The following is a 26,598-nucleotide window of genomic DNA, read 5'->3' as shown; positions in this document are numbered from 1 at the left end:
GCTAAGGGGTGGAGATAGTGTGAGATTTTGTTTTTTACTATAGTCTGGCCCTCCCACAGTCTGAGGGACAGTGAACTGGCCCCTGTTTAAAAAGTTTTAGGACCATTGGTCATTAAAACTATCTGCAGAGATCTCAATCCCGGTGTAAAACTAAGAAAGGAATAGATTGATAAATCCCTTCCAGTTTTCTGATTTTTTGAAGTGTTTTGTACTGAAAAATGCATGTTACCGATCTAGAATTGAGCAATGGAAATTTTTAATAAATTTGACTAGAATTCTTTAAAAACTAGAGTTGGTTTTTCTAAAATTTCCTTTACCAGAAATTATATAATCACTGCAGGTAGAAAACAGCCTAACAAGGAAATGACATTTTTCCATTGAAACAGTCTTTGGAGTTGAGTATGAACAAAATGTACACACTTTATGACATGTGTGTCCTAAGCAATCTTTATTAAAGGAAAAAGATAGCTGGGAGCCAAAGGGAAAGATTCCAAAGGTTGGAGCCAGCCTAGCATTACCATCACCCCTAAGAGGAATGAATAAAAGACTGAACTGTGGCAGATAAGGGAGATGTGAAGGAAAGTCTGGTTCTACAGGCATCTCAGCTCAGACTGAGGTAAATCCTCAGAAAAGATCAGCTTTCTCTCCACTGTTCTCTCCTGATGCTTATCTATTCACAGTCTGCTGTTTTGTTAACCCAAATAATTCCAGTAAAATTTTGCCTCAACCATAAAAATGTCAGGAGTTTATCAGAGGGGCTTAAAGGTAAGGTTAGGCAGAGAGTTCCATCTCTAGGTGTCAAGAAAAATCAATCAGCATTTTTTAAGGGCATAATCATGGGCAAAGTACATAGAAGCGTTAATCAATAAGAATACATTGATTAATAAATCAGATAAAGCAGAAAGACAATATCTTATCTCAAGGAAATTTTTTGAAATATTTTTATTTTTCCCCCAATTACATGTAAAAATAAATTTTAACATTTTGTTAAGTTTCGAGTTCTAATTTCTATACCTTCCTTTTTCTCCTCCCATATCTGAAATAGAAAGCAATCTGATAATAGGTTATATATGTGCAATCACGTAATATATTTCCATATTATCCATTTTCTGCAAGACTTTGAAAGGAACAAAGCTAGAAAAATAAAAGAGAGGAAGGAAAGAAAATGGTATGACTTAATCAATATTCAGGAAACATCAGTTTTTTCTCTGGATGGGAATAGCATTTTTGATCATGAGTCCTTTGGGGATTTTCTGGGATTATTATATTGCTGAGAATAGTCAAATCATTCACAACTCTATTCTCCTAATTCTGTTTATATCAACCAGACTCTAACTTATGGAGGCTAGAGACAGAAGAGTCTGGAATCAGAAGTTTAATTTCAGAGTGAGGAAAAAAAGCTTGCAAGGAATTATTGTCCTAAATAGATCATATGGCAGGGGTGAAATTTTTAAGCATGAAAACCATAAAAGGTAGGACTAAACCAGTCATTCTTAGGTGTTGAGTAAACATTTGGGAAATGAAGCAAATGAAGTTGTGATGTGTAAATTCACAAGTTAGTAAATCTGAAGTTAGATTTGAACTTGGATGGTTAAGAACCTTGTTCAGAGTCGTGTAAACTATGTAATTAGTATCAGAGCCTGATTAGTCCTGCTTTTTCTGACTAGCATACTATTCCCTTTCCACAAAGCCACTGCTCTAAGTTTCATTCAGCTTTCCTAACAACAAAGGTATAAGTTACAATTTTATGAAAATAAATAAAATTATCTACCTTTATATATTTAGATAGATAAAACATTATTGTTTTCTATTATCTTATTACTTGCATACAGGCCATTTTGATTATTTCTTGCTGGCTTAAAGGCTTAGTATATTTCTGGGTAAACCTCATGTATAACAATTTGAATTTATAAGCCTGAAACTCTAAAATACTATGCCCATAAAAATTGATATTTACCAGAAAAGTAGACAATTTATGTTTTACATTAAAGAGATTCATAAATTTAAAAGATTAAAAACATTTCCAAGTTATATACATTTGTTTTATTTTATTTTTTTAAAAAAAGTAACAAATCTAATATCACACTGTGTTATGACCATGAAGATAGATATTATTGTCTGTAGTATATCACTTTTGAAAACTTTTTTCTTTTACATGCTTTTATGAAGGAAGCAATTATGTATGACTGTTCTCATAAATATCTGCTGGATGTGTTGTACTGTTCTGGTTTGGCTTGTTTTCTTTCCATTATTTCATAGTGGACAGGCTTTTGAAAGGCCCACAGTCTCAGTTCTGAGTAAATTAATAGAAAGATGTAGCCTGTAGCACAATGAAGAAGTGAACAAGAGTGAAGTGTTTGCTATATTGAGCTTGATAAATCTTTATCCAATACACTGCAGTTACGGAGCAAATGGGTTGGCATGAATGGTAATATCCTTAATGTGTACATCATTAAGAGGCCGAAAAGTCTTTTCATTTACTGGCAGCTTCTCTAGTTCATCCAAAGTTTCTAGGCCATCTATTACCCTAAAAGAAAACAGACGACTCATGAAAATTCCTCAGGGCTGATAAATTCATGGTTTTAAAATTTCTCTAGCAATTATAACTCCTATTAATATTCATATAACAATTAGTCACATCCTGCCTTGTGAGAATTCATCATAATTCACTGCTGCTGAGTTTTTTTTTTTTTTTAATTATGTGTGTGTAATTTCTTCAGGGTCCTTGAGGACAAACATAACAAGTACAAACATTACAAAAAAATCTTTCTATAGATAGATACAGAAGGCAAAAATTCAGGCCTCCAGACTTTTATATTCTTGGTCAACTATAAGAAACAGGTATAAAAAGTTTCTATTGCAGTTTGAAAATACTGCATGCCACCTTTATTCCTAGATAATAGTTACCCTGAATTCTACACATGTGACAATCACAGAATAGTTCTTTAAACCAAATGTCCAAAAAATATAAAATATTATCAACATTAGTAATAGCAGCTTCAGGATGAGTGAAGCTCATTAAATTTCCTGAATTAGTGAGTGTAAACTGTTTGCACTATTTATTGTCTTTTGACCCAGGTTACTTTTACCTTCTGAATCCAATTCTTACCGTGCAATAAGAAATTCGATTTTACACACATATATTGTATCTAGGATATACTGTAACACATTTAACATGTATAGGATTGCCCCTAAGGGAGGGGGTAGAGGGAAGGAGGAGAAAATTCGGAAAAGAAGTGAATACAAGCGATAATGTAAAAAATTACCCATGCATATGTACTGTCAAAAAAAATTATAATTATAAAATTAATAAAAAAAATTCCTGAATTAGGAAAAGTCATATACTACCTTATTTTATAAATTTATTCCACTAATACATTAGGACTATTGTATTTCCACTGATCAGCTCTAAATTTAGGTTGAAGAAAATGAAAGGAGACAATGGAGAACAGAAAAATACAAATTCTGAATGCCTGTAGAATAGAAATGCCCTGTTGTTAGGATTACTAAGTGAGAACTGAGGTTTTCTGGACAATTACAAGGTGAGAACTCAGGTTGACTTGATAGAGGGGGCAAGCTCATTGGCTGGGGTGGTTCTTCCCAGAAGCCCTTGCATTATCCCACGCCCATTCTCTGGGAGAATAAAAGAGAGGACTCTCAGAGAAAGAAGAAGACTCTCTGCATTACATCAGGCCTGACGGGGCTCTCTGCAGGAAGGGAAGTCACTTCTAAGGACAAGAGTTAACAGCAACTGCCTGGAGACAACGGTTCATTACAGGAAGAAGAATCTGTCTGAAAGATTTGAGTAGACACAGCAGATCTCTTCCCAGAGAGCGATCCGGCAGCTTCTGGAGACGATAGCTCTCTACAATTGGCGCCCAACGTGGGGCAAGGACTTTTGCTTATCCTGACAAGAGGAGCTAGACCAGACCTTCGCAATTTGGCACCCGAACAGGGACAGACACAGTCCTGATTCCAGTAGAAAAGCCTCCCATCCAGATCTCAGTCTCTCTGACCCAGAACCGTGAGTAAAGAGGAAACTTTGTTAAAGATTAAGTGAGTGTGCTACTAGATAAATAAGGAACTTAACTTGTTAAGGGCTAAACCAGGAATCTCTTATAGCTGAAATGGGGCAGATGTTAGCTATATTCAATCCCTGGACCTCAGCCGACTCATCCCCAGCCCCAGAAGCAACCTCAGCTCCACCCCCATTCAGGAGTGGTACTATAGAGAGTATAATCAACATAATTGAGGAGCAGAGTTTACTTGTAACCTGGGTACAGATTGCTAAACTCTTGGCTGCATTAAGACACACATCCCCTTGGTTCTTAGAGGAAGAAAAGATAGATGTAGATAAATGGAAGCTAGTGGGATATGAAATGAAAGAATTTCAAGCAAAAAATGGGCCTCGTTCAATTTCTGCAGAAGTATTTTATATCTACAACATAGTTCAATTAGCCTTAAACTATCAAGCAAGTTGTAGGAGAAGGAAAAGTTCTAAAAATGAACAGAGGAGGAAGTGTGAGGAAAAAAGGAAAGATCAAGATCTTTCCCTAGAGCAAGAGGATTTAAATGAGGAATTATGGTATGATTCTCTTGAAGAAGCTTCAACCCTGCCTAGAGAACAGATTATTGACAGGCCCACATCAACCCCACCTTCAGAGATGGAGGAAGAAAGAGGGGAAGAGGCAGAAACACAAACAGAATTGCCTGTGAAGAAGCCTAAGCCTATGACAAGATTAGAAAAAGCATTGGTTAAAGCTAAGAGAGAAGGACAGGATATAAGTGATTTTATACATGCATATCCTGTGATTGAAAATACTGACTCTGTAGGTAAAAAAAGGAGAAGATATGCACCTTTAGATTTGAATAAAATTAAGGATTTGAAAAAAGGTTGTACCCTTTATGGGGCTACATCAGCTTATGTCAAAATGTTACTAGATGGTTTGTCTTATGAAGTCCTAACCCCGAATGATTGGAAATCCATAGCAAGGACATGTCTGGAACCTGGAGAAAATTTATTATGGCTTGCGGAATTTCATGAATTATGTAAAATTCAAGTCAGATGCAATTTGGAAATAGGAGTTAACACACAATTCACTTTTGAGCACTTGGCTGGTGAAGGTCGGTATGGAGAGAATTCAGAACAGACTGATTATACCATGACAATATATGAACAAATTGCAAAGGCTGCAATAAAAGCTTGGGGTGTCCTTCCTGGACAGAAAGATCGTGGAGAGGCTTTCACTAAAATACAGCAAGGTCCCAATGAACCTTTTGCAGATTTTGTGGGACGTTTGCAAACTGCTGTCAAAAGAACTATTGGAGAAAATTCAGCTACAGAAATAATGACCAGACATCTGGCTAAGGAAAATGCCAATGAAATTTGCAAAAGAATTATATGGGGATTAGACAAAGATGCTCCTTTAGAGGAGATCATAAGACGCTGTGCTACAGTGGGAACAAATGCTTTTTACACCCGGACAATGATGAACGTGGAAAGACAGGGTCCCTCCTGGCAAGGGCCTTCTAGAGAAACTCGGCGATGTTTTCAATGTGGAAAAATTGGGCATCTAAGAGCTCAGTGTAGATATGGAGATACAGTGAGAAGACAGGGTGAGAGAAGACCTAAAACTCCATGTCCAAAATGTCACAAGGGCCTCCACTGGGCCTCCGAATGTAGATTGACCCAGGGAAATGACAGATGGGGCCCAGCTTCAGCCCCCCAAGTGGGGCATGATGGCAGCCGAGGTTACATCCAGAGAATTTTAAGACATGATCAATCAGCCAAAAGGCAATCAGATGGAAGAAAGGGATTGAAATTAGGAAAAATAGAGTTGTGTGCAGTAGAGACTACCGAGATACTCCCTGGAGAAGTGAAATCTGTTCCTGTTGAGCCTATGGATCCTTTGCCTCCAGGCACAGTAGGCTTGACCATTTCACCTTCTGAGAGTGCCTACAAAACAGTGTCCATCCATACACTGATGTGGGAGACTGGAGAACGTGTATCTAATATCCCAGTCACTAACACAGGCAGACAACGTGTGATTTATCAACCAGGAGAAGTAGTAGCATCAGGCTTATTGTTACGGACCCCTAATAAGCAACCTAGTGATAGTCGCCTAGATTTTGACTCCAATGAACAAAATCCAGGAATATATTGGACAGCAGCTGTGACAGCTGACCGACCTATGCTTACTATTTATATAAATGGAATACCATTTGAAGGATTGGTAGACACGGGTGCAGATCGTACAGTTATTAGAGGTGCCAATTGGCCCAGTCACTGGCCAAAGATTAAAGCAGACACCTATATGTCTGGGGTGGGAGGATCAATAGCAGCAGAAGTTAGTGCTAGGCCTTTGAGATGGGTATTTGAAGGAGAAACAGGAGCTTTTACTCCTTTTGTGGTTGAAAAAATCCCCATCAATCTGTGGGGAAGAGACATTTTACAGCAGATAGGATTACAAATAAGCACTTCGGCTTTTTAGGCAGGGCTGCTGTTGAAGGCCTACCTGCACTTTCACCAGTTCCTATTCAGTGGAAGACTGATTCACCAGTGTGGGTAGAACAGTGGCCCTTAAGAAGTGATAAAATTCAGGCCTTATTAGACATAGTGCAAGAACAACTTGACCAAGGACACTTGCGGCCTTCTCTAAGTCCTTGGAATTCCCCAGTATTTGTGGTGAAAAAGAAATCTGGAAAATGGAGGATGATAACTGATCTAAGAAGAGTAAATGAACAGATGGAAACTATGGGAACTCTTCAGCCTGGACTTCCATCTCCTACTCAGTTGCCAAGAGAATGGCCTCTATGGGTTATAGACATTAAGGATTGTTTCTATTCTATTCCTCTAGATAAGGAGGATATGAAAAGATTTGCTTTTTCAGTGCCTAGTGTTAATTTGGCTGAGCCTTATAAAAGATATGAATGGACAGTTTTGCCACAGGGAATGAAAAACAGCCCTACTATGTGCCAAATGTATGTTGCAGCTGCTCTTGCTCCAGTAAGAAAAGCCTTTCCAAAAGTAATATTGTTACATTATATGGATGATATTTTGGGATGTGCACCTGAGGAACAAATGTTAGAGGCATGTCTACAAAGGACCATGGAAACATTAAAGTACTACAAACTGCATATAGCTACAGAAAAAATTCAAAGACATGCTCCTTTTCAATATTTAGGATATGAAGTATATCCTAAGGTGCTTACAGTACAAAAACTCTCCTTAAGAACAGAGAAGCTAAACACCTTAAATGACTTCCAGAAATTGATAGGAGATATCCAATGGATGCGTCCCGTGCTAGGCTTGACTACCTGTCAATTGCAACCACTATATGACATTTTAAGGGGAGACAGTGCTTTAAATTCACCACGCCAGCTTACAAAAGAAGCACAAAAGGCTTTGAGAGAAGTTGAACTGGCTTTATCCAATGTGGTTGAAAGAGTCACTCAAAAACCCTTGGAAATATCAGTTTTTGCTACAAAAGAGGCACCCACAGCAGTCCTTCATCAAGGAGACAGAGTGATTGAGTGGGTGAACCTCCCAGCACAACCAGAACAAAGCCTTACACCTTACCCAGTGCTTGTGGCTAGGATTTTATTAAAGGCTATTAAGAGAGTAACACAATTATCTGGGATAAGTCCTGAAAAAATATACACATTCTATACTAACGCACAGATTAATGTATGCTGTGAGAACATCCCAGAATGGCAAATTTTATTGGCCACCGCTCCAAATTTTGCACATGGATCTCCATTAAAGATTACCCGGCTACTACATAATTGGCGATGGATTTTTGAAGAAAAGGTTTCTAAGGTTCCTCTTAAAGGACCAACAATCTTTACAGATGCCTCCAAAGAAAATATTTGTGCCATATACTCTCATGATTTAACCATAAAGAGAGTAATCAGGACTCCTTTTCAATCCACTCAACAGAATGAATTATTTGCTATCATGCTAGCTCTCATTTATTACCCAGGAGACGTAAATATAATTACTGATTCAGCCTATTCAGTAGGTGTAGTACAAAGAATTGCCACAGCCCAAATAAAATTTGCAGCCTCTAATATTTATCAGCTCTTTAAGGAACTTCAAGAGCAAGTGAGAAAACATCCAGGCAAGATTTATATCTTGCATGTCCACTCACATAGTGGACTTCCAGGTCCCATTTTTGATGGAAATTCAAAGGCAGATAGCCTTCTAACCATGTTAGCCAGTAGTCCTTTATTTCAGGAAGCACAAGAATCTCATTCTAAATATCATCAGGCTGCTCGAGCTTTACGTTTACAATTTGGAATCACAAGAGAGGAAGCTAGGAGCATAGTAAAAAGCTGTACAGCTTGTCTTCCTTTCCATGCTCCTACACTCCCTCCAGGGAAGAATCCTCGTGGTTTGAGACCCAATGAAATCTGGCAAATGGATGTGACCCATTATAAATCTTTTGGTCGTCTATCTTTTATTCATGTCGTGGTAGACACCTTTTCAGGATTCACATTTGCAATGCCAGCAGCAAAAGAGACAGCCCGAGTGGTCACTGAATTCCTTATACAAGCTTTTGCAATTATGGGTGTGCCACAAGCAATAAAAACAGACAATGGACCTGCATATACGTCCAAACATTTTACACACTTTTGTGCACAGTATAAGATTTTACATACCACGGGCATACCCTTTAATCCTCAAGGGCAGGCAATAGTAGAGAGAAGAAACAGAGATATTAAGACACTCCTCCAAAAACAAAAGAAAGGGGGAGCCACAGGTAGCCCTAGGGAACTTCTAAATTTAGTTCTCTATACCATTAATTTTCTAATTTTTGACAAAGATGCACTGGCTCCAGCAGACAGGTTTTATAACCCACCAGAAGGGCAGTGTCCAGTGAGAGCATCTCCACTGTCCTTAGATAATCGCCAGGTGATGTGGAGAGATCCAGAAAGTGGTGAATGGAAGGGACCAGATAGGTTAACTGCCTGGGGGAGAGGGTTTGCTTGTATTTCTTCAGCAGGAGAAGGAATCAGATGGGTGCCAACGAGTCATATTCGCCTTGTCCATCAGAGAGAGACAGAAAAAGAGAAAGACCTCAAAATAAAGGAGAAGATCTAAGAAACATCTGACACTGAAAGAGCATGGATAATAAGAAGACTGTTAAAGAACTTTAAAACCAGCAGGAATCATTGGACTTCCTCACACAAGATGAGACTAATGGACAATGGACTTATGGACATTTATAAATTTTCAATTTATGATTATGTTATATACTTCTAGCATGTGTTACGTTACTATGTTACTATGTGCTTATGTAATTTATGTAATTATCTGTAATACTTCCCATATTGATGGATTTATGTTTCAAGGTCATGACTGTCCTATGTTCTAAATCAAAAGAAAAGGGGAGATGTTAGGATTACTAAGTGAGAACTGAGGTTTTCTGGACAATTACAAGGTGAGAACTCAGGTTGACTTGATAGAGGGGGCAAGCTCATTGGCTGGGGTGGTTCTTCCCAGAAGCCCTTGCATTATCCCACGCCCATTCTCTGGGAGAATAAAAGAGAGGACTCTCAGAGAAAGAAGAAGACTCTCTGCATTACATCAGGCCTGACGGGGCTCTCTGCAGGAAGGGAAGTCACTTCTAAGGACAAGAGTTAACAGCAACTGCCTGGAGACAACGGTTCATTACAGGAAGAAGAATCTGTCTGAAAGATTTGAGTAGACACAGCAGATCTCTTCCCAGAGAGCGATCCGGCAGCTTCTGGAGACGATAGCTCTCTACACCCTGTGACAATTTAGAGCATGGGTTTTTAAACTTATTTTTTGCATCATGGATCCCCTTAATCTAAGGAAGCCTATAGATGCCTTATAAAAATATTTCTAAATGCATAAAATAAAATCCATAGTATTATAATGAATTAATTGTATTTATTATAGTTAGTGATCAAAATACCTTTTTTAAACTTACCAGGTTAAAAATCCCTGAGCTAAAGTTTTGTTAGGATTACAGCTTTATTCAAGATTGTAAAGAGTAACAGGGACAGCTAGATGGAGCAGTGGATAGAGCACCAGCCCTGGAGTCAGGAGGGCCTGAGCTCAATTATAGCCTCAGACACTTAACACTTACAACTAGTTATGTGACCCTGGCAAGTCACTTAACCCAATTGCCTTGCCAAAAAAAGAAAAAAGTGATATAACTTTTCTTAGACAAGTTAAAAGATAATCTATGAGATGTGTCAAATTCCTGAGGAGGATATTATAATTTAAAATTTAATTCTAAAGAGAACTCTAAAGAGAATCCTTAAATGTGATCTCATTTTAGAATCTCTCCCTCCCTCCTCCTTTCCTTTTTTTTTTTTTCTCTCTCTCTTTGTCTGTTTCTGTCTGTCTCTGTCTCTCCCCTTTCCCCAAAAACACATACATACACACCCCACCTTCCAAAAAGATCAAGGTAAAAATGTTGCATTAACAGCAAAATCAATTAAACCCTAAATATAAAACAATTAAAACTTCCCACCTTTTAAACATGAAATTCTGAAAGCCATTTATTTCTTCCTCAAAGACAACATACAAAGGAGGGAATGGGTTAAAAATGAAAGGAGAAAGGAGAATTAAGACAAAATCATCCTATTCATTTTGAAGAAATTACTCTTTCAGGCCTAAAATACTGGGGACTATAAATGACTAAAATCTGTGGATAGGTCAGAAAAGAGAACCAGGGTTACTCACAAAACAATGACATTACTGGATCCTGCTATTTTCTATATATTATTTGCTTAATAGCATCTCTATATAAAAGACACACATGTATGGCAGACAGAAAATGCTATGTAGAGGGTTGTAGATAGTGAGAGACCTTTCAGCCCAGAGGAAACCTGCTAACAATATCTGGTTTAGCTCCCCATTTTCTCTTTGGTGTTCTCACCTCCCTTTGATGTTCTCATCTTTCCTGAGAAGTCAGAAGGGGCATGACCACTTATGTTATACTTGAAACAAAGATACTTACAACAAGGTATTAACTCAGTGGAATTAATGAGACAATAGCTATCTAGTTTACATATACTTAATATGGTGATGTAATAATTCTCTAGTTCACACATATTCAATATGCTGTAATGATATAATTGTAATAGGGTATTTAGGGTGAACTGGGGACAAGTCAGAGGGAGAGGGAGACCGAGTCAGATTGAGACTGTGTCAGACTATGACAGACACAGACTGTGTAAGAGACAATTATTTTCTGTTGGTGTATCAATAATAAGACGCTCTCTGAAAAATGGTGGTAATGATTTGTGCTGTATTTGAAGTATTCAGGTGTTATCTTTACTCAAGGAAATTCAAAAAACAATGTCCATAATACTCACTTTCCAAATACTGTATACTTCATGTCCAAATGAGGCTGCTTGCCATAAGTAATAAAGAACTGTGATCCATTGGTGTTTGGCCCATTATTAGCCATGGATACAACTCCTCGAACACTGTGCTAAGAGATCATCAAAAACATCCATTTAATCATTTCCATTAAACAATAATGAGATAATGTACCAAAATTTATGGGATGCAGCCAAAGAAGTTCTTAGGGGAAGTTTTATATCTGTAGACGCTTACTTGCAAAAGAAAGAAAGAAGATCAATGAATTGGACATGCAACTAAAAAAGCTAAAAGAACAAATTAAAAACCCCAATTAAATACCAAATTTGAAATTCTGAAAATAAAAAGGATGATTAATAAAATCATATCCATAAGTGGAAATCTTCAACATAAAGAAGATCCAACTCACTTCCAGTTGATCAATGATGGACAGAAATAACTACACCCAGAGAAGGAACACTGGGAAGTGAATGTAAATTGTTAGCACTACTGTCTATCTACCCAGGTTACTTATACCTTCGGAAGCTAATAATTAATGTGCAACAAGAAAATGGTATTTATACACATATATTTTATCTAGGTTATATTGTAAAATGTATGGGATTACCTGCCATCGGGGGGAGGGAGTAGAGGGAGGGAGGGGATAATTTGGAAAAATTAATAAAAAAAATTTTAAAAATTAAAAATAAAAAAAATATCTGAATCTGAAAGGGTTCAATGAGTACCTCTTATTATATAATCAATCACCAAGCCCAGCATGTATAGAGTTCTAAGGATATAATCATAAACCCTCAAGATATATTTTCAAAATATATATATGAAGATAGTCTTCAACATTCATCCTTGCAAAACCTTGTGTTCCAAATTTTTCTGCATTTTCCTCACTCCCTTCCCTATAACAAGTAATCCAACATATGTTAAACTTGTATAATTCTCTATATGTATTTCCACAGTTATCATGCTGCACAAGAAAGATCAGATCAAAAAGGAAAAATAAATGAGAAAAAGCAAACAACATAAAAGGTGAAAATACTATGTTGTGCACAGTCCATATTCAGTCCCCACAGTCCTCTCTCTGGAGGAAGACAGCTCTCTCCAACAAAGTCTATTGGAATTGGCCTGAATCATCTCATTGTTAAAAAAAAGCCACATCCTTCAGGATTGATTATTGCATAATCTTGTTGCTGCATACAATGTTCTTCACTTAGTGTCAGTTCATGTAAGGACTGACAGACTTTAAATGCCAACAGGCATTTGTATTCTATCCTAATCTGGATCCATCACGTGGTCAAGCATGCGTTTGGGAAGATCACTTTGGCATTTATATGGAGGATCCCAGAGAGAACTGCTATAAAAGTTCAGGTGAAAAGAGGTGAGGACCCCGACAAAAATAGTTGTGAAGTGACTATAAAAAAGGGAAGTTGATAGAAAGGAAGTGAATTTAGGAGGGAAGAAAAGTTGTTTTGGATATGCTGAGTTTGAAGTGCTTATATGGGCTATGCAGGTAAAGATATAAGTAGAGATAAGGATTGCATATACAAATTTGGAAATCATAGAAATGGATGGCTGAATTCATGAGAACTCTTGAGATCTCAGAGTGAGTGAAGAGAGAAAAAAAGGGGAGAGGGCCTAGGACAGAGATCTGGGTGCATTCATCCATAAATAAAGAATGGAATATGGGTGAGAAGCCTAGAAAGGCAACCAAGGAAGCAGCCATCTTTCAGGGGGAAAAAAGAATCATGACAGAATGTTGGATCCTGAAACCTTTTACCCCACCTGTTTTTTTTTGCCCCTGTAACACAATGCCTTGGGTACAGTACAAACCAGAATTGGGTTGAGGCACCGGGGCATGTATTCTGCTGACAAATGTGCACTAAGTGTTCCATCAAGAGAATTATGGCACAAATAGTCATGCATTGAGTATATGCCAAGAATGGGGAAAGCACTTCCCTCCTGTGGAAGGACTGTTGCTGAGGCATGTGACCATGGGGGAAAGAGAGGACGGTTATGGGGGGGAAGATGTAAGGAGGGGTAGAGAGAGAAAGAGAGAGAGAAAGAGAGAAAGAGAAAGAGAGAGAGAGAGAGAGAGAGAGAGAGACAGACAGACAGACAGACAGACAAATAAAATGTGCTTTCTGCAGCCTTCATCTGAGGTGGTAACTGATTATCTCATCTCATATATCCAAAGATGTCTGAAGAGTGGAGTCTGGGTAAGGAAAGGTACCACCCTGTTAGGAAGTAGCCTAACAATAGAGCAATGTCACAAAAGCCAAGGGAGGAGCAAGGAGGCCAGGAGGGGCTAGTTAGCAACATCAAACACTGAAGCAAAAAGACAAGGAATGAGGAAAAGCCATTGTATTTAGCAACAAAAGAGAGGACAGAAAAGGGGGAGGAGCAGAAGCCTCTTTTTCCTGAAATTTGACTATGAAAGGGAAGAGACATATAGACAATGCTAGAAGGGATGCCAGAGCCAAAGAAAGGTCTTTTTTTTAAAGAATTGGATGGATCTGAGCATGTTTGTAAGGTAATCTAAAAAGAGTCAATGAACAAGAAAAGAATTAGATTAAGAAGAGAGGATGCTCAAAGGGGCAACCTGCTGGAGGAGATGGGAGCTAATGTGACCAAGGACAAATAAAAGGTCTAATAAAAAATAATTCAATGGCAGGAAACTGGGAAAGAATGGTACTGGGAAGATTCAACTGTATTAAAAAAATATTTTATTTAAAATATCATTTATGGGCTGCCTTTGTTTAAAAAAAAATCAGATCTGTGATTTCACCAGTACAGACAGTTTATGATGAATACATACCTTTACCACCAATATAGCTCAGAAGCTTCTCAGCAATAGGCTATGAGAGAGGATGCCTCTCATAGAACAGTTAACTCCCAGTGGTAACTATTTCTAGTAGGACTCATTAACTACAAGAGACTCGTGAAAGAGTAGGTCTATCAGCTTAATATAACTGACCAAATGCTAAGAACAGGATAATGAGAAAAGATTCCAATCTGCAAGCTCTAGTATCAGACACAACAGCACTTAAAATAGATGAATAATTCAATATCTTCAGTTTGTACCTAAAGAGGATAAATGTTTTATAATTTTTGTATTTTAATTTAAAGAGAAATTCTTCAAGTCATCTCAGCAAAATATTCTTTTTTAATTTTGTTTTTCAATTTGTACTTAAAACATTAAAAAACAAAAAACAAAACAAAACAAAACATTTCCATATAAGCATCAGAATACATTTACCTTTTTTTTTTTTGTAACAAGATACTAATTAGCAGCACTGATGTACATTGGAACTCACTATCCTTGAGAATCATGGCATGGAATAGTATATTAAATATTATCTGCAAGGTTTAAATCGGAATACTAGGAAATGCTAATCAAATGTGAATTTTTGATCTATAAGCAAAAAGTATAATAAATGTGCAGTTATGTAAAGGGCTGAAACTCTTAAAAGGTGTGCTTGAAACAGACAACTGAGCACTTAAGGCTAATTACATATCAGACAATGATTTTATTAGCATATGTTTGGAAAAATGGCCCTTCTCATAGTTCCTTGATGTTTGGTGTATACAGATAATTGTAGGTAAGGATTAAGGGGTGGGGTGAGAGAGGCAAGAGAACTTCACTTTGCAGCAGGACCAGGAGAAGGGAGGTTGGTGATGAGCTTGTGGCAGTTTGTCTGTCTCCTTCACTTCTCCCACTAAAGACCAAGGACTTTTACTTATCCTGACTCCAGCTGTTCCTGAGGCCTCCAGGGAGTTAGCCTGAACTTTACACAGTTGTTTTCCAATCCCATTCAACTCTCTGTGACCCCATTTGGGGTTTTCTTGATAAAGATACCATTTCCTTCTCCAGCTCATTTTACAGATGAGGAAACTAAGGCAAACAGGGTGACCTACCTAGGTCAACATAGCTAATATTGGCCAGATTTGATCTCATGAAGATGAGTCTTCCTGACTCCAGGCCCATCACTCTATCCACTGCTATACCTAGCTGTCAAATATAATAATGAATGATAATATTAAATTGTAGGATTAAATTCTAAGGAGCGGTCAAGCACTAACCTACATAAGTTCAATCATATTAGGTCATGAAATATGCAAAAGGAACTATCCAAATTCATACTTGCAAAATCATGCTAACTTCTTAACAAGTTTCAATTTCTCCAACTTTTTAACTAATGAGAAACTAAGATACCTAAGTAATACTGAAGAATAAAGAGGTACCTTAAGGTATTCACTGTATTCATCTTCAAATTTCCTGCCCCAGATACTGTTGCCTCCTTTCCCAGAACCTGGAAAACAATAAAATTAATAATTAATTATAATAATTAAAATAAACAAAATTAATAATAATTAAAATCATAATATCAAGTTTATAAAAAGGGGGAGCTATTTTCTGATGGAGGAAGAAAGTGAGGTATTAAGACCTTAAAGCTTTTAAAATAATCAACTTAGACTGCAAGCTAACATGACCATATAGTTTTATCTCACCTTCTAAAACTGTGGTATATGAATCAATGATAATGAAACTCATTAAAATAATAAAAAGGAATAATTCATTTTAAAGATTATTTACTACTAAAAGAATAACTATTGAACTCAGACCTTTTTTTGATAACATACATGATAACATCCCAACTTCTACAGTTAAAATGACTTTTCTCATACCTTCATCCCAGTATCCCAAGGAAGAAAGCTATTAATGAATCTAAGCACTCACCTGTTGGATCTCCTGTTTGTATCATGAAGCCCTTGATATTTCTGTGAAATATACACCCATTGTAGTAATTACTAGCACAAAGAGCCAAGAAATTCTAGAGAGTATGAAAATAAAAGTTAATAAATACTATAGCAACGACATGTTTAAAATAAAATAATACTTAATTCTTCAAACACTATGGTTAATGGATTTAAATTTTACATTAATGACATTAATATGGATATTAATTATATTTTATAAATCCTTAATTCTTGTCAATAAGCAATTGAAATGGGGCAGCTAGGTGGCGCAGTGGATAGAGCACCAGCCCTGAATTCAGGAGGACCCGAGTTCAAATCTAGTCTCAGAACTTAACACTTCCTATCTGTGTGACCCTGGACAAGTCACTTAACTCCAGCCTCAATAAATAAATAAATAAAATAAAAGCAATTGAAATAACTGCAAAATATTTTTTCATTCAATATTACAATCATGTTTGTCTATTTTCTACAGAAAATAAGTCAGAAGACAAGATTTCAAGTTTCTGCTCTGTATAAGGGGTTGAACTAGACCCCAGGTTCTCAAAGTGTGGTTCAGAAATCACTAAGGACTCCTATACTCTTTCAGGAAATTCTCTTTACATATTTATATATGTATGTATGTATGTATATACATACATAAATGTAACATATATATATGTTATACATGTTAAAACATATTTTAAATCCTATGTGTAAAAATATTATACAATTCTCTTGCTGCACAAGAAAAATCAGATCAAAAAGGAAAGTAAATGAGTAAGAAAACAAAATGCAAAGTGAACAACTTAAAAAAGAACAAGAATGTTATGTTGTGTTCCATATTCAGTTCCCACAGTCCTCTCTCTGTACCGATGGCTCTCTTCATCATTGAACAATCAGAACTGGCAACAGTCATCTCATTGTTGGAAAGTCACATCCCTTAGGATTGATTGTCATATAATAATGCTGTTGCCCTGTACAATTATCTCCTCGTTCTGCTCATTTCACTCAGCATCAGTTCATGTAAGTCTCTCCAGACCTCTCTGAAATCATCCTGCTGGTTGTTTCTTACAGAACAAAAATATTCCATAACATTCATATACCATAATTTATTCAGCCATTCTCCAATTGATGGGCAGCCACTCAGTTACCAGTTTCTGGCCTCTACAAAAAGGGCTGCCACATCAATTGGAGAATGGTTGGGTAAATTGTGGTATATGAAGGTTATGGAATATTATTGCTCTGTAAGAAATGACCAGCAGGAGGAATACAGAGAGGCTTGGAGAGACTTAAATCAACTGTTGCTGAGTGAGATGAGCAGAACCAGAAGATCACTATACACTTCAACAACAATACTGTATGAAGATATATTCTGATGGAAGTGGAAATCTTCAACATAAAGAAGATCCAACTCACTTCCAGTTGATCAATGACGGACAGAAATAACTACACCCAGAGAAGGAACACTGGGAAGCAAATGTAAATTGTTAGCACTGCTGTCTATCTACCCAGGTTACTTATACCTTCAGAAGCTAATAATTAATGTGCAACAAGAAAATGGTATTTACACACATATATTCTATCTAGGTTATATTGTAACATATGTAAAATGTATGGGATTGCCTGCCATCGGGGGGGAGGGAGTGGAGGGAGGGAGGGGATGGTTTGGAAAAATGAATTAAAAAAAAAAAAAAGGGGGGGGGGGCTGCCACAAACATTCTTGCACATACAGGTCTCTTTCTCTCCTTTAAGATCTCTCTGGGATATAAGCCCAATAGCAGCAATGCTGGATCAAAGGGTATGAACAGTTTGATAACTTTTTGAGCATAGTTCCAAATTGCTCTCCAGAAATGGCTGAATCCATTCACAGTTCCAACAATATTTCCCCCATATCCCCTCCAACATTTGTCATGTTTCTCAGGTGATTCTCAATATTAAAATTCTTTTCATAATACTTTAATTTTGGCAGACATAACCCACATAAACTGAAACCCTTTGGCAAGATGGATCCTTGATAATTTAAAAGAGTGTAAAGGAGTCCCTGTGACCAAAAATTTAGATTTGCTAAATGAGATCCTTGCCACTTTACAAGTTTATCTTATCTTTGTTCCATCTCTGACATCTAAAAAAGTGAAGTTCTTGTAAGAGGACTTGCCAACCCCCTGCAACCTTGGACATCACACAGGGCACGGCTCAGGTAAACTGAAGTAAACTTGTAAGGGTGAACAAGATGGCATTGGGAGGAAGGGGTCCCACCCAAAGAAGCAACATGACAGTTCCCAGGAGAGGTATGCCAGACCTTGGAGGGGAGTACCTGGACCATATTCCTATTAGGAAAGGAATGCTCACATTAATAGTTATGTGTAGCTTCCTGTAGAGAATCATGTATTTACTACAGGTTATGATGTGCTTACTTATAATATAGGAACTAGAAGCAGGCACTGAGGAGATAAAAGGACTTGCAGTCTTTGTAATAAATCAGAGTCTCACACCACCCTGGCTCTCGCCCCTCATTACTCACAGTCTTCGCTATTCAAGTGGACAGGCAGTCCTGGTCATATAAGGCCTGTTCCACTCAGGAGTTGGGGCCAAGACCCCCAACGAGTCCTAATTAGTTTCCCTTGACAGCAACAAAGAGGAAAAATACTTCTCAGCATGTGTTACAATAAGAATGTCTTTTATATGGGTTGAACTAGATGTCTAAGAAAGTCCCTGTTGAGAGATATAATGGAGTATTTGCCTCTAGAAATACAGAGAAACAGTTAGCAGAAGGACAAGATAAAAACGGAATGTAACTAGCTCGGTCCTGTTCAAAGTTAGGAACTAGTTACATAGGGTAAAGGTTAAGCTTTGTGTGAAGTGCTCATGAGCAATTAGGCCATAAATATTAACTGCTTCTCCCCAGGAGGAGCTGAAGTTTATTTTAATAGTCACGGAATGTATGTGGTGGGAGAAGTAACCTGAAGAAGGCAGACTGAGAAGCATGTAAACCTTGTTGTACTCAGCTGAAGGGGAACAGGGAGGGACATGCATTCAGGAATAGGATAAGAAGGCTCTTTCAGCTTCTGGAGGGTGTGTATCTGCTTAGACCTCACAAGGACACATACTTGCTTCTTGAGAAAACATAAAACAGACTTTTAGTTTTACTCATTTCTGTGTCCAAGAGATTAATTTCTCACATTTCCAACTCTCAAAGTGAGTCTGGGTGCTAAAAGCAAACAGTGGCCATTTATGCCACTCTCCCTCACCAATAATTTGGAAAAATTCAGGGGACTTCTTGTGATACTTCCAAATGGTAGGTAGATACTTCCAAGTGGTTAGGGCAGCAAACAGAAATCTCTATAATACGATTTCCCCCCCCCCCATAAAAACCAAATTTATGGAATTCTCAATTATTGCACAGAAGGGGTTAAATGTTAATATCAGATCTATTTCCTCAAATACAAACACACAAAATAAGATATTAAAGAAGCCAAAATAGCCATTGCAAAATCATTATGCTGGTGTTCTGGTCACATATATTTTCCACATGAAAACTAAAGTCCTTCGATTGACAATGAATTATACCCATTCATGAGGGTTCAGATTTAGGGTTGGAAGGGAAGCCAGAGATCAGATCTTGTCCAGAAGTATCCAACTTTGTAGCCTCAGATTAAGATGTAATTGGGAAAATTTTTTAAAAAAATCTTTCAGTAAAGCTTTTTAATTTTCAAAACATGCATAATTTTTCAACACTAACCCTTGCAAACCACTGTGTTCCAATTTTTTCCTTCTTTTACCCCATCCCCTCCCCTGAATGGCAAGTAATCAATTGGGAAATTTTTTAGAAAATACAGACAAATGCAATACAACATAATGTTAATTTGTGAATTTCTAAGTTTACATGAAGCCTAGGATCCATTTCTATTTTACTTTGATACCAGTAATCTATAGTCCAGCCCCTTCATTTTACAAATGAGGAAAGGGAAGCTTCAAAAGTGATGTGACCTCTCATGTAGTAAGGAGCAGTGATGGGATTTAGCCCATGTTCTCCACCTCCAAATCTAGAACTCTTCACTAATCTGTAAAATGTTCAGAATCAAATCATCATTTATTTCAATACTTACTTCACATGACTTGGGTGTCCGCTCACAGAAGACTTCTATTTTAATATCACCTACATCTGTGTGCAATGTCACAGACTATACAGAGAAAAGTGAATGTCAGAATAAATCCATTTTCTCCAATTGAGTTTGTGTACTGTATTACTGCCAACCCAAAAACCCAGATGGCAATCCAAATAGGAACAGAATTACATAATAATGCTTCAGAGATGACCAATACCCTCCTCCCCCAAAAAAAGAAAATTGTTTTAATGCCTTCAGAAAGTCATTTAAGTAGCAAACTACTTGTTTTTTTTTAAGCTGGCAAGAAAATAAATATAAATGTGGTATATTTTATTTTCCCAATTACAAATAGTTTTCAAAATTTTTTAAGATTTTGAATTATAAAATTTTTTTCTACCTTCCTTTCTTCTCTAAGACAACAAGCAATCTGATATAGATTATGTATAACATCATCAGCATAAAAGCATCAAAAATCACTCCTAAAGTTCTCTCCCATCTCCTCTGTGTTTCCTGGCTTTCTTCAAGTAGTAGCTACAAAAAGCCTTTCTTCTCAATCATCCTCAATGCTAGTGCCTTCCCTCTGCTGATCTCTGATTGAGCTCACATATATCCTTTCTGTACAGGGTTTTTTGAATGTTTCTTTCCTCATGAGACTGTAGTTATTAAGAACAAGCCTGTTTTATTTAGCCTTTCACTTAACAAAATGCTGGCATATAACAGGGACTTAACAAATGCTTGCAGAACTCCTTGTTTTATTTGGGAAATACAACTGTGCTTTTAAATAAGCAGTTACCTTAGTCTTTCACCTCTCCTCCACAGCCCAAAGAACAGACAGGAGGTAGAAGATCCCCAATATATCTTTCTATCCCCCTGCCCTTCCCCCACTTCAAGTCGCACTTTGGAATCACTTGAGCCAAAACAAAAATTTCATGATTAAAGTTGCCATAACTTACTATTGCTTATATTTTCTTTCCTTCCAATTTCCTCTTTCTATTCCAACATGCCTACAAATATAAAATAAGGAATATTTTGTAGCTTTCTAACTCTAAAAAGAAAAAAAATTAAGGAAAAACTAAAATTGTATAACTTTCTGCTACTACCTAAAATAACTTTATCCTTGCCTTTCATTTTATCTCTTTTACAATCTACTTTTCATGAAAATCTATAGACTTGCCAGTTTTATCCCTATAGAAAACAATGAACTGTCCATAAACCATTATGTCATTCCATAATTACTATATTGTGGATATTGAACACTCTCTCCTCAAGAATGGATCAGTGACCATGCCAAAGGTCTGTGGAGTTACACAATCAAAGAATTGTGGATTGAATTTGTCAAAAGAACGAAAGTGGTAAAGGTTAAATTCCAAATGGCTCCTAGCTGAACAAAAGTTACATAATCATTCAAGTAAATCCTAAGCAAGAGAATAACCAAATTCTAGAAATGGCTAAAATGAATGTTCTTTAACAAGTAGAGGAAAAGACAAGGAAACACTCAGAGCTCTGAAATTAATCAAGAGAATCACTCTGTGCTAGAATAACATGTGTAACTTAACTTACATATCTTGGAGAATAGAATTTTCTGATTAAAAACATGCACATTGACAACAACAAATAACATAAAAAAAGTACTCATTATGCTTAGTCAGCTGCCTACTTTGTCTACACCTATCAACTCTGGTGAAGAGCATAAAGTTTCACTCTACAAAGCATAATTATATACTAAAGGGAATTATCACACAAGCTAAATAGAATTATCTAAAACTATTAAGTGTAGAGGGCCACAGATAGTGGGGGAACTCTGGGCTGAAGGGTCTTTTACCTTAGCCAGAGTTCCCCCACTATCTGTGGCCCTCTACAAGTAAGACTGAGCAGCCTGAACTAGATAATCTCTGAGATTCCATTTACACTAAAATGACTATAAATTCTACAATTAGTCCTAAGACTCTAGTTTTAGAAGTAGTATTTTAATCGATCTAAGCTCTTTAAGTTAAAAATTATAAAGAAAGAAGGAATCCTTAAGGAATCCATGAAACTTACCATCCTGCTACTTGGGGATTTCTGGAAGTCCAAAAGAAAGCTGAAAAGGAGGAAAAAAGTTTACATGCTTTTCCTTCCTTATTTAATTCAAATATAAACAATTCTATAAGGTCATAGTTAGATGAAAAGGGCAGAAGATATAAAGGCCACAGGCAAGAGAGGAGCCATTCGCCAAACTCAATCACACTGAAACTGTTCCATGACTTCTGGGGTGAATTCTGAAATTCTCCTCTGACAGAGACCCAATCTTCAGGGCAGTTAAATGGTTTCATTAAGATCAGCCCAGGACCATTCCCCACTTAGATGGAACTTAAGTGATCTCATTCAACTGGAAATCTAGGCCTGGGAGCAGTGACAACATTGAAGGAATCTCATTCAATGGAAGCCCTACCCCCACACTTCTTATAAAATTACCATTTTGAACTCCAAATATTTGCAAGAGTCTGAATAGGATTATGCTTTGCCAAGGGACCTCTCCTCTTGGCACAGGACTCTTGCCCTCTGTGAAGAAACCCTCTTTCAGTGATAACCTTTCGCTGCCAGGAACTCTTGCTACTGAAGAAGTTTGTCTTCCTAGCAAACTGGCTTCTCAGCACCAATAAACTTCCCTTTTGCCATTTAGACTTTTCGAGTTCATGAATTTTCTCGTTGTAACAAGGGGAGCCCAAAAACTCTCTAAAACTCCTTAAAGGACAAATTCTCGAATCTTGGCCTCTGTAAGAGATCCTGAGAGACCACCCTCATTGATAACACTCACTACTGATTGTTTCCTATTGAATTAAATAGTTTCATTCAATTCTATTCAAATTCTAGCTCAAGCTGAAACCCAGCTTGTAGATAAAAAGCGCCAACTTGGAACACTTCCTGGCAGAGGAGCTAACATGTCATCCCTGGCATAGCAGCCTCTGCCGCTGGGATGATATTCTCTTTCAGCGCTACCCTCCCTTTGTGCTCACACATTCCCCTAAGGAGACTTTAAATCTCTGTGTCAGTATTTCTCTACTAGGAACTTTACTTTTCTGCCAGGACTCCTCCACTCCTTTACTCTCCTGTTGGGACCTAACTTTATTTCTCTGTTGGGACTTTGCCACTAAGGAATTCAGCCTTTCTATTCATACATAGCAAAGGCTGACTTCCCAATGCCAATAATAAGCCTCTTTTACCAATCTAGGTTTAGGGGTTTGTAAATTCCTTTATAAAGGATCAATGTGCTGCCAGAAGGGGGGTTCCCAAAACTCCCTACCCATGCGCCAAATCCCAAGGGGGTGTAAGGGAGCCAAACCTCTCCATCTGGTTCCCTGAACCCTGACCCTACCACTAGACCTCATTATTTAACTCCCTTGAAAGGGGAAGCCAGAAGAAATTCTCTCAAAGGGAAAACCACTAGAATTTTACTTTCCTGTCCCACCTAGGGACAGGAACCAACAAGAGACCAACCCCCATTGATGATATTTACTACTGATTAAACTTTCTATAGAGTTAAACTAAAACCTATTCAATTCCAAAATTCCCTATTGTTTCAACAGCACCAAGCTCTGGGATCTGCCCATAAAACTAAGTACCCTCAACAAAGATCTTTACAAAAATCTCCTAATTGTATTAGGGGCTTTTTGTCCACTAAGAGGCTTTCTTTGTTAGTCAGAAATAAAGTTTCCTATTCTTTGCCATACAGTGAATTATTTCACAAGACTGATGCCTTGCCATATCCCATCCCCCTAACCACCAGGAACCCTAATCTCCTCGTTTGGCACTCTGACCCTATATCTAGACCTCATCAGCTGGACCTGTGGGTCATCAGAGGGGATTCCCACAACTCTCTGCACTGCCACTAACCACATCAGGAGGACTAGCTAAAATGGAATGTAACTGATTTCGTCCTGTCCAAGGTTAGGAGACAGCTAAGCCACGTTAAGGTTGTACGTAATAAAACAAACTTTAACTTCATCCCTTTCTGAGTGCAAAGGTTGATTTCTCACACTTGTCACTAACCTGAGTGAAGTAGAGCTTTCCCTCCCCAGAGAATTCCCTAGAACAGTGAAATAACAGGGCTAGTCCCTTTCCATTATTTGTGCAGTGTCTTCCTTTATTGTACACTTAAAGGCAAGAATTATACCCTCAGCATCTAAAATTAAAAAGGCTGAACAGGATGATTTCAGAAAGGCGTGGAGAGACTTATATGAACCGATGCTGAGTGGAATAAGCAGGAGCAGGAGATCGTTGTATATTTCAACAACAATACTATGTGATGATCAATTCTGATGGACGAGGCCATCTTCAACAATTTGATAAACCAAATCAGTTCCAATAGAGCAGTAATGAACTGAACCAGCTGCACCCAGCGAAAGGACTCTGGGAGATGACTATGAATCACTACATAGAATTCCCAATCCTTCTAATTTTGTCTGCCTGCATTTTGAATTTCCTTCATAGGCTAATTGTACACTATTTCAAAGTCCGATTGATGGGGGCATAGCCCCCTTTAAGATTCCTTGTCTGATCGACAACTTCCTTTGGGACTGATCTTTGATTTCAAGATCTGTTCAAAACCACCCTTTTGTATTCCTAAGGGAAAGATCAGTATCTGAGCTAGTTTGGGCTTGTACCCAGGCCCCCCATCTGAATTGGCTTGGATTTTCTTAACCCCCCAACTATCTGCTCAGGTTTCCCCAAAACAGTTTCTTCCTCATCTGAAAAGCCCGCCAAGAATTTGGCACTGCCCTAGGCTTCCTGAAGCAAATAAAAAGAGCCAAGGTGGAATTATCCCTTGGCAGGAGAGTTGAAACATTCGAGCACCATGCTTTGTATCAGAGACTCTCAGTCCTGCCGCTTGTGGTGTATTTCTTCCTCTATCTAATATCTTTTACTAAGAAGACTTTATTTAACCTTGCTTCCAAACCCCGCAATAAACATCTTTAACCCATCTAGGTTTTCGGGCCTGCAAATTCATTTACAGGGGACTCTCGCCCCGCTATACCTCATTTAACTCTGTATCCTTGCGCTGAATCCAAAGGGGTTGCAGGGGACCTCCATGTGACTCCCTGTACCCCAATCCTGCCGCTAGACCTCAATTAATCCTAATTTTAATGAGGTATAGACCTCATCATTAGGTATATATCTCATCACGATTCTTTTTGTACAGCAAAACAACTGTTTGGACATGTATACATATAGTGTATTTAATTTATACTCTAACATATTTAACATGTAATGGTCAACCTGCCATCTTGGGGGGGAGGGGAAAAGTTGAAACAAAAGGCTTTGCAACTGTCAATGTTGAAAAATTACCCATGCATATATCTGGTAAATAAAAAACATTAAAATCAAAATAAATAAAAATTTTAAAAATAAGTTATTAAAAAGGCTGCTCCCTTCCTATTCTCAAATTGTCATTCCGTGATAAATCACTTTAATTTGCTTGCTTCATCATTTTGTGACAAGCCACATTTTACTTATGGTGATAAGCCACTTATTTGTTTTTTCATTCTTTGATAAGCCACTTTTTAAAAAGTTTTACTTTCTCATTAATTTCCCATAAGGCACTTTTTATTTGCATACTCTGGTGGATCGGGATTCCAGGAACAGTCAGGTAGATGTAAAAATCACAGGTGGGAAGGGGATGAGTTTTAGGATCGCATTCTTCGCCTTTCTGGGAAACTCCAGGGCCTAACACTGCAAGCTTGGGCCTAGCGGGCGGATGCAATCCCTCAGGGCTCGTCCTGGCCCTCTGGGCCCCCGAGCTGGGGTGGTACAGAGTGAAAGGCGAAGACGGTGTTTGGGGGGAAGGGCAGGAGTTAGATTTAACTACTACTGCTAATTCTACTTCAATTGCTACAAGGATGCTCCTCCCCTAAGGTGACCCAAATCGAAAGATCCTTTGAAATGTAACTAAGCCGGGTTCTGGGGACCACAATACACGCTCGGACCGTGCGTCAGACTCTACGACTTTCTCAGACTGACAGCACTAAGAGCTCACGCCTAAAACGCGGGAACGAGGGGCCAAGTCTCGCGAAACTGTCGAGCTTGGGAACGGGAACGGGGATGGGGGGAGAAGGGGTGCGAAAAATAAGTTCCTACGTCCCCTCGCTGTGGCTCTGCGCAGGCTCCCCCACCTTCCGCACTCCCTCCTCCCCTTCGTTCCCAACCCGGGCCTTCTTCCCTGGGCTTACCTCCCAGCTCCAGGCTTCCAAATATTAACGGGACCAAAACAAGCCGACCGGAAGAGAAGGAGTCCGGGGCACAAAAGAGAACGGGCTACTTCCGCCCCGATCTCTCGAGACGGTAGCGAGGAGTAGGAGGAGGAAGTGGCTCTCACGTGGGCGGGCGTAGTGAGTACGAGACTCGGGTGAGGTATCGCGAGCGTTC

At 38.1% G+C, this 26,598-nt stretch overlaps 1 protein-coding gene across 1 annotated transcript; it reads right to left on the bottom strand.

Moving 5' to 3' along the window:
* Positions 1–429: 429 nt before the first annotated feature.
* Positions 430–26,579, bottom strand: PPIL3 (peptidylprolyl isomerase like 3). The gene is made up of 7 exons (XM_074299106.1): positions 26,403–26,579; positions 22,237–22,276; positions 20,197–20,271; positions 16,092–16,185; positions 15,596–15,663; positions 11,353–11,471; positions 430–2,527 (listed from the first exon to the last, which is right to left on the bottom strand). Exons 2-7 carry the CDS (start codon positions 22,237–22,239, stop codon positions 2,401–2,403), a joined length of 486 nt encoding a protein of 161 aa, XP_074155207.1. The 5' UTR covers positions 22,240–22,276; positions 26,403–26,579; the 3' UTR covers positions 430–2,400.
* Positions 26,580–26,598: the final 19 nt, after the last annotated feature.

Source organism: Sminthopsis crassicaudata, chromosome 3 (assembly GCF_048593235.1).
Source record: "Sminthopsis crassicaudata isolate SCR6 chromosome 3, ASM4859323v1, whole genome shotgun sequence".
Taxonomy (NCBI): domain Eukaryota; kingdom Metazoa; phylum Chordata; class Mammalia; order Dasyuromorphia; family Dasyuridae; genus Sminthopsis; species Sminthopsis crassicaudata.
The sequence above is the reverse complement of the archived record's forward strand: the minus strand, read 5'-3'. Positions and strand labels throughout refer to the sequence as shown.

Bases quoted from the DNA above. Each gene is read 5' to 3' on its own strand.
- PPIL3 (XM_074299106.1), bottom strand. The intron at 16,186-20,196 runs GTAAGTATTGAA...CATACTCTCTAG, and splicing joins GGACACCCAAGTCATGTGAA to AATTTCTTGGCTCTTTGTGC. The intron at 15,664-16,091 runs GTGAGTGCTTAG...ATTGTTTTCCAG, and splicing joins ACAAACAGGAGATCCAACAG to GTTCTGGGAAAGGAGGCAAC.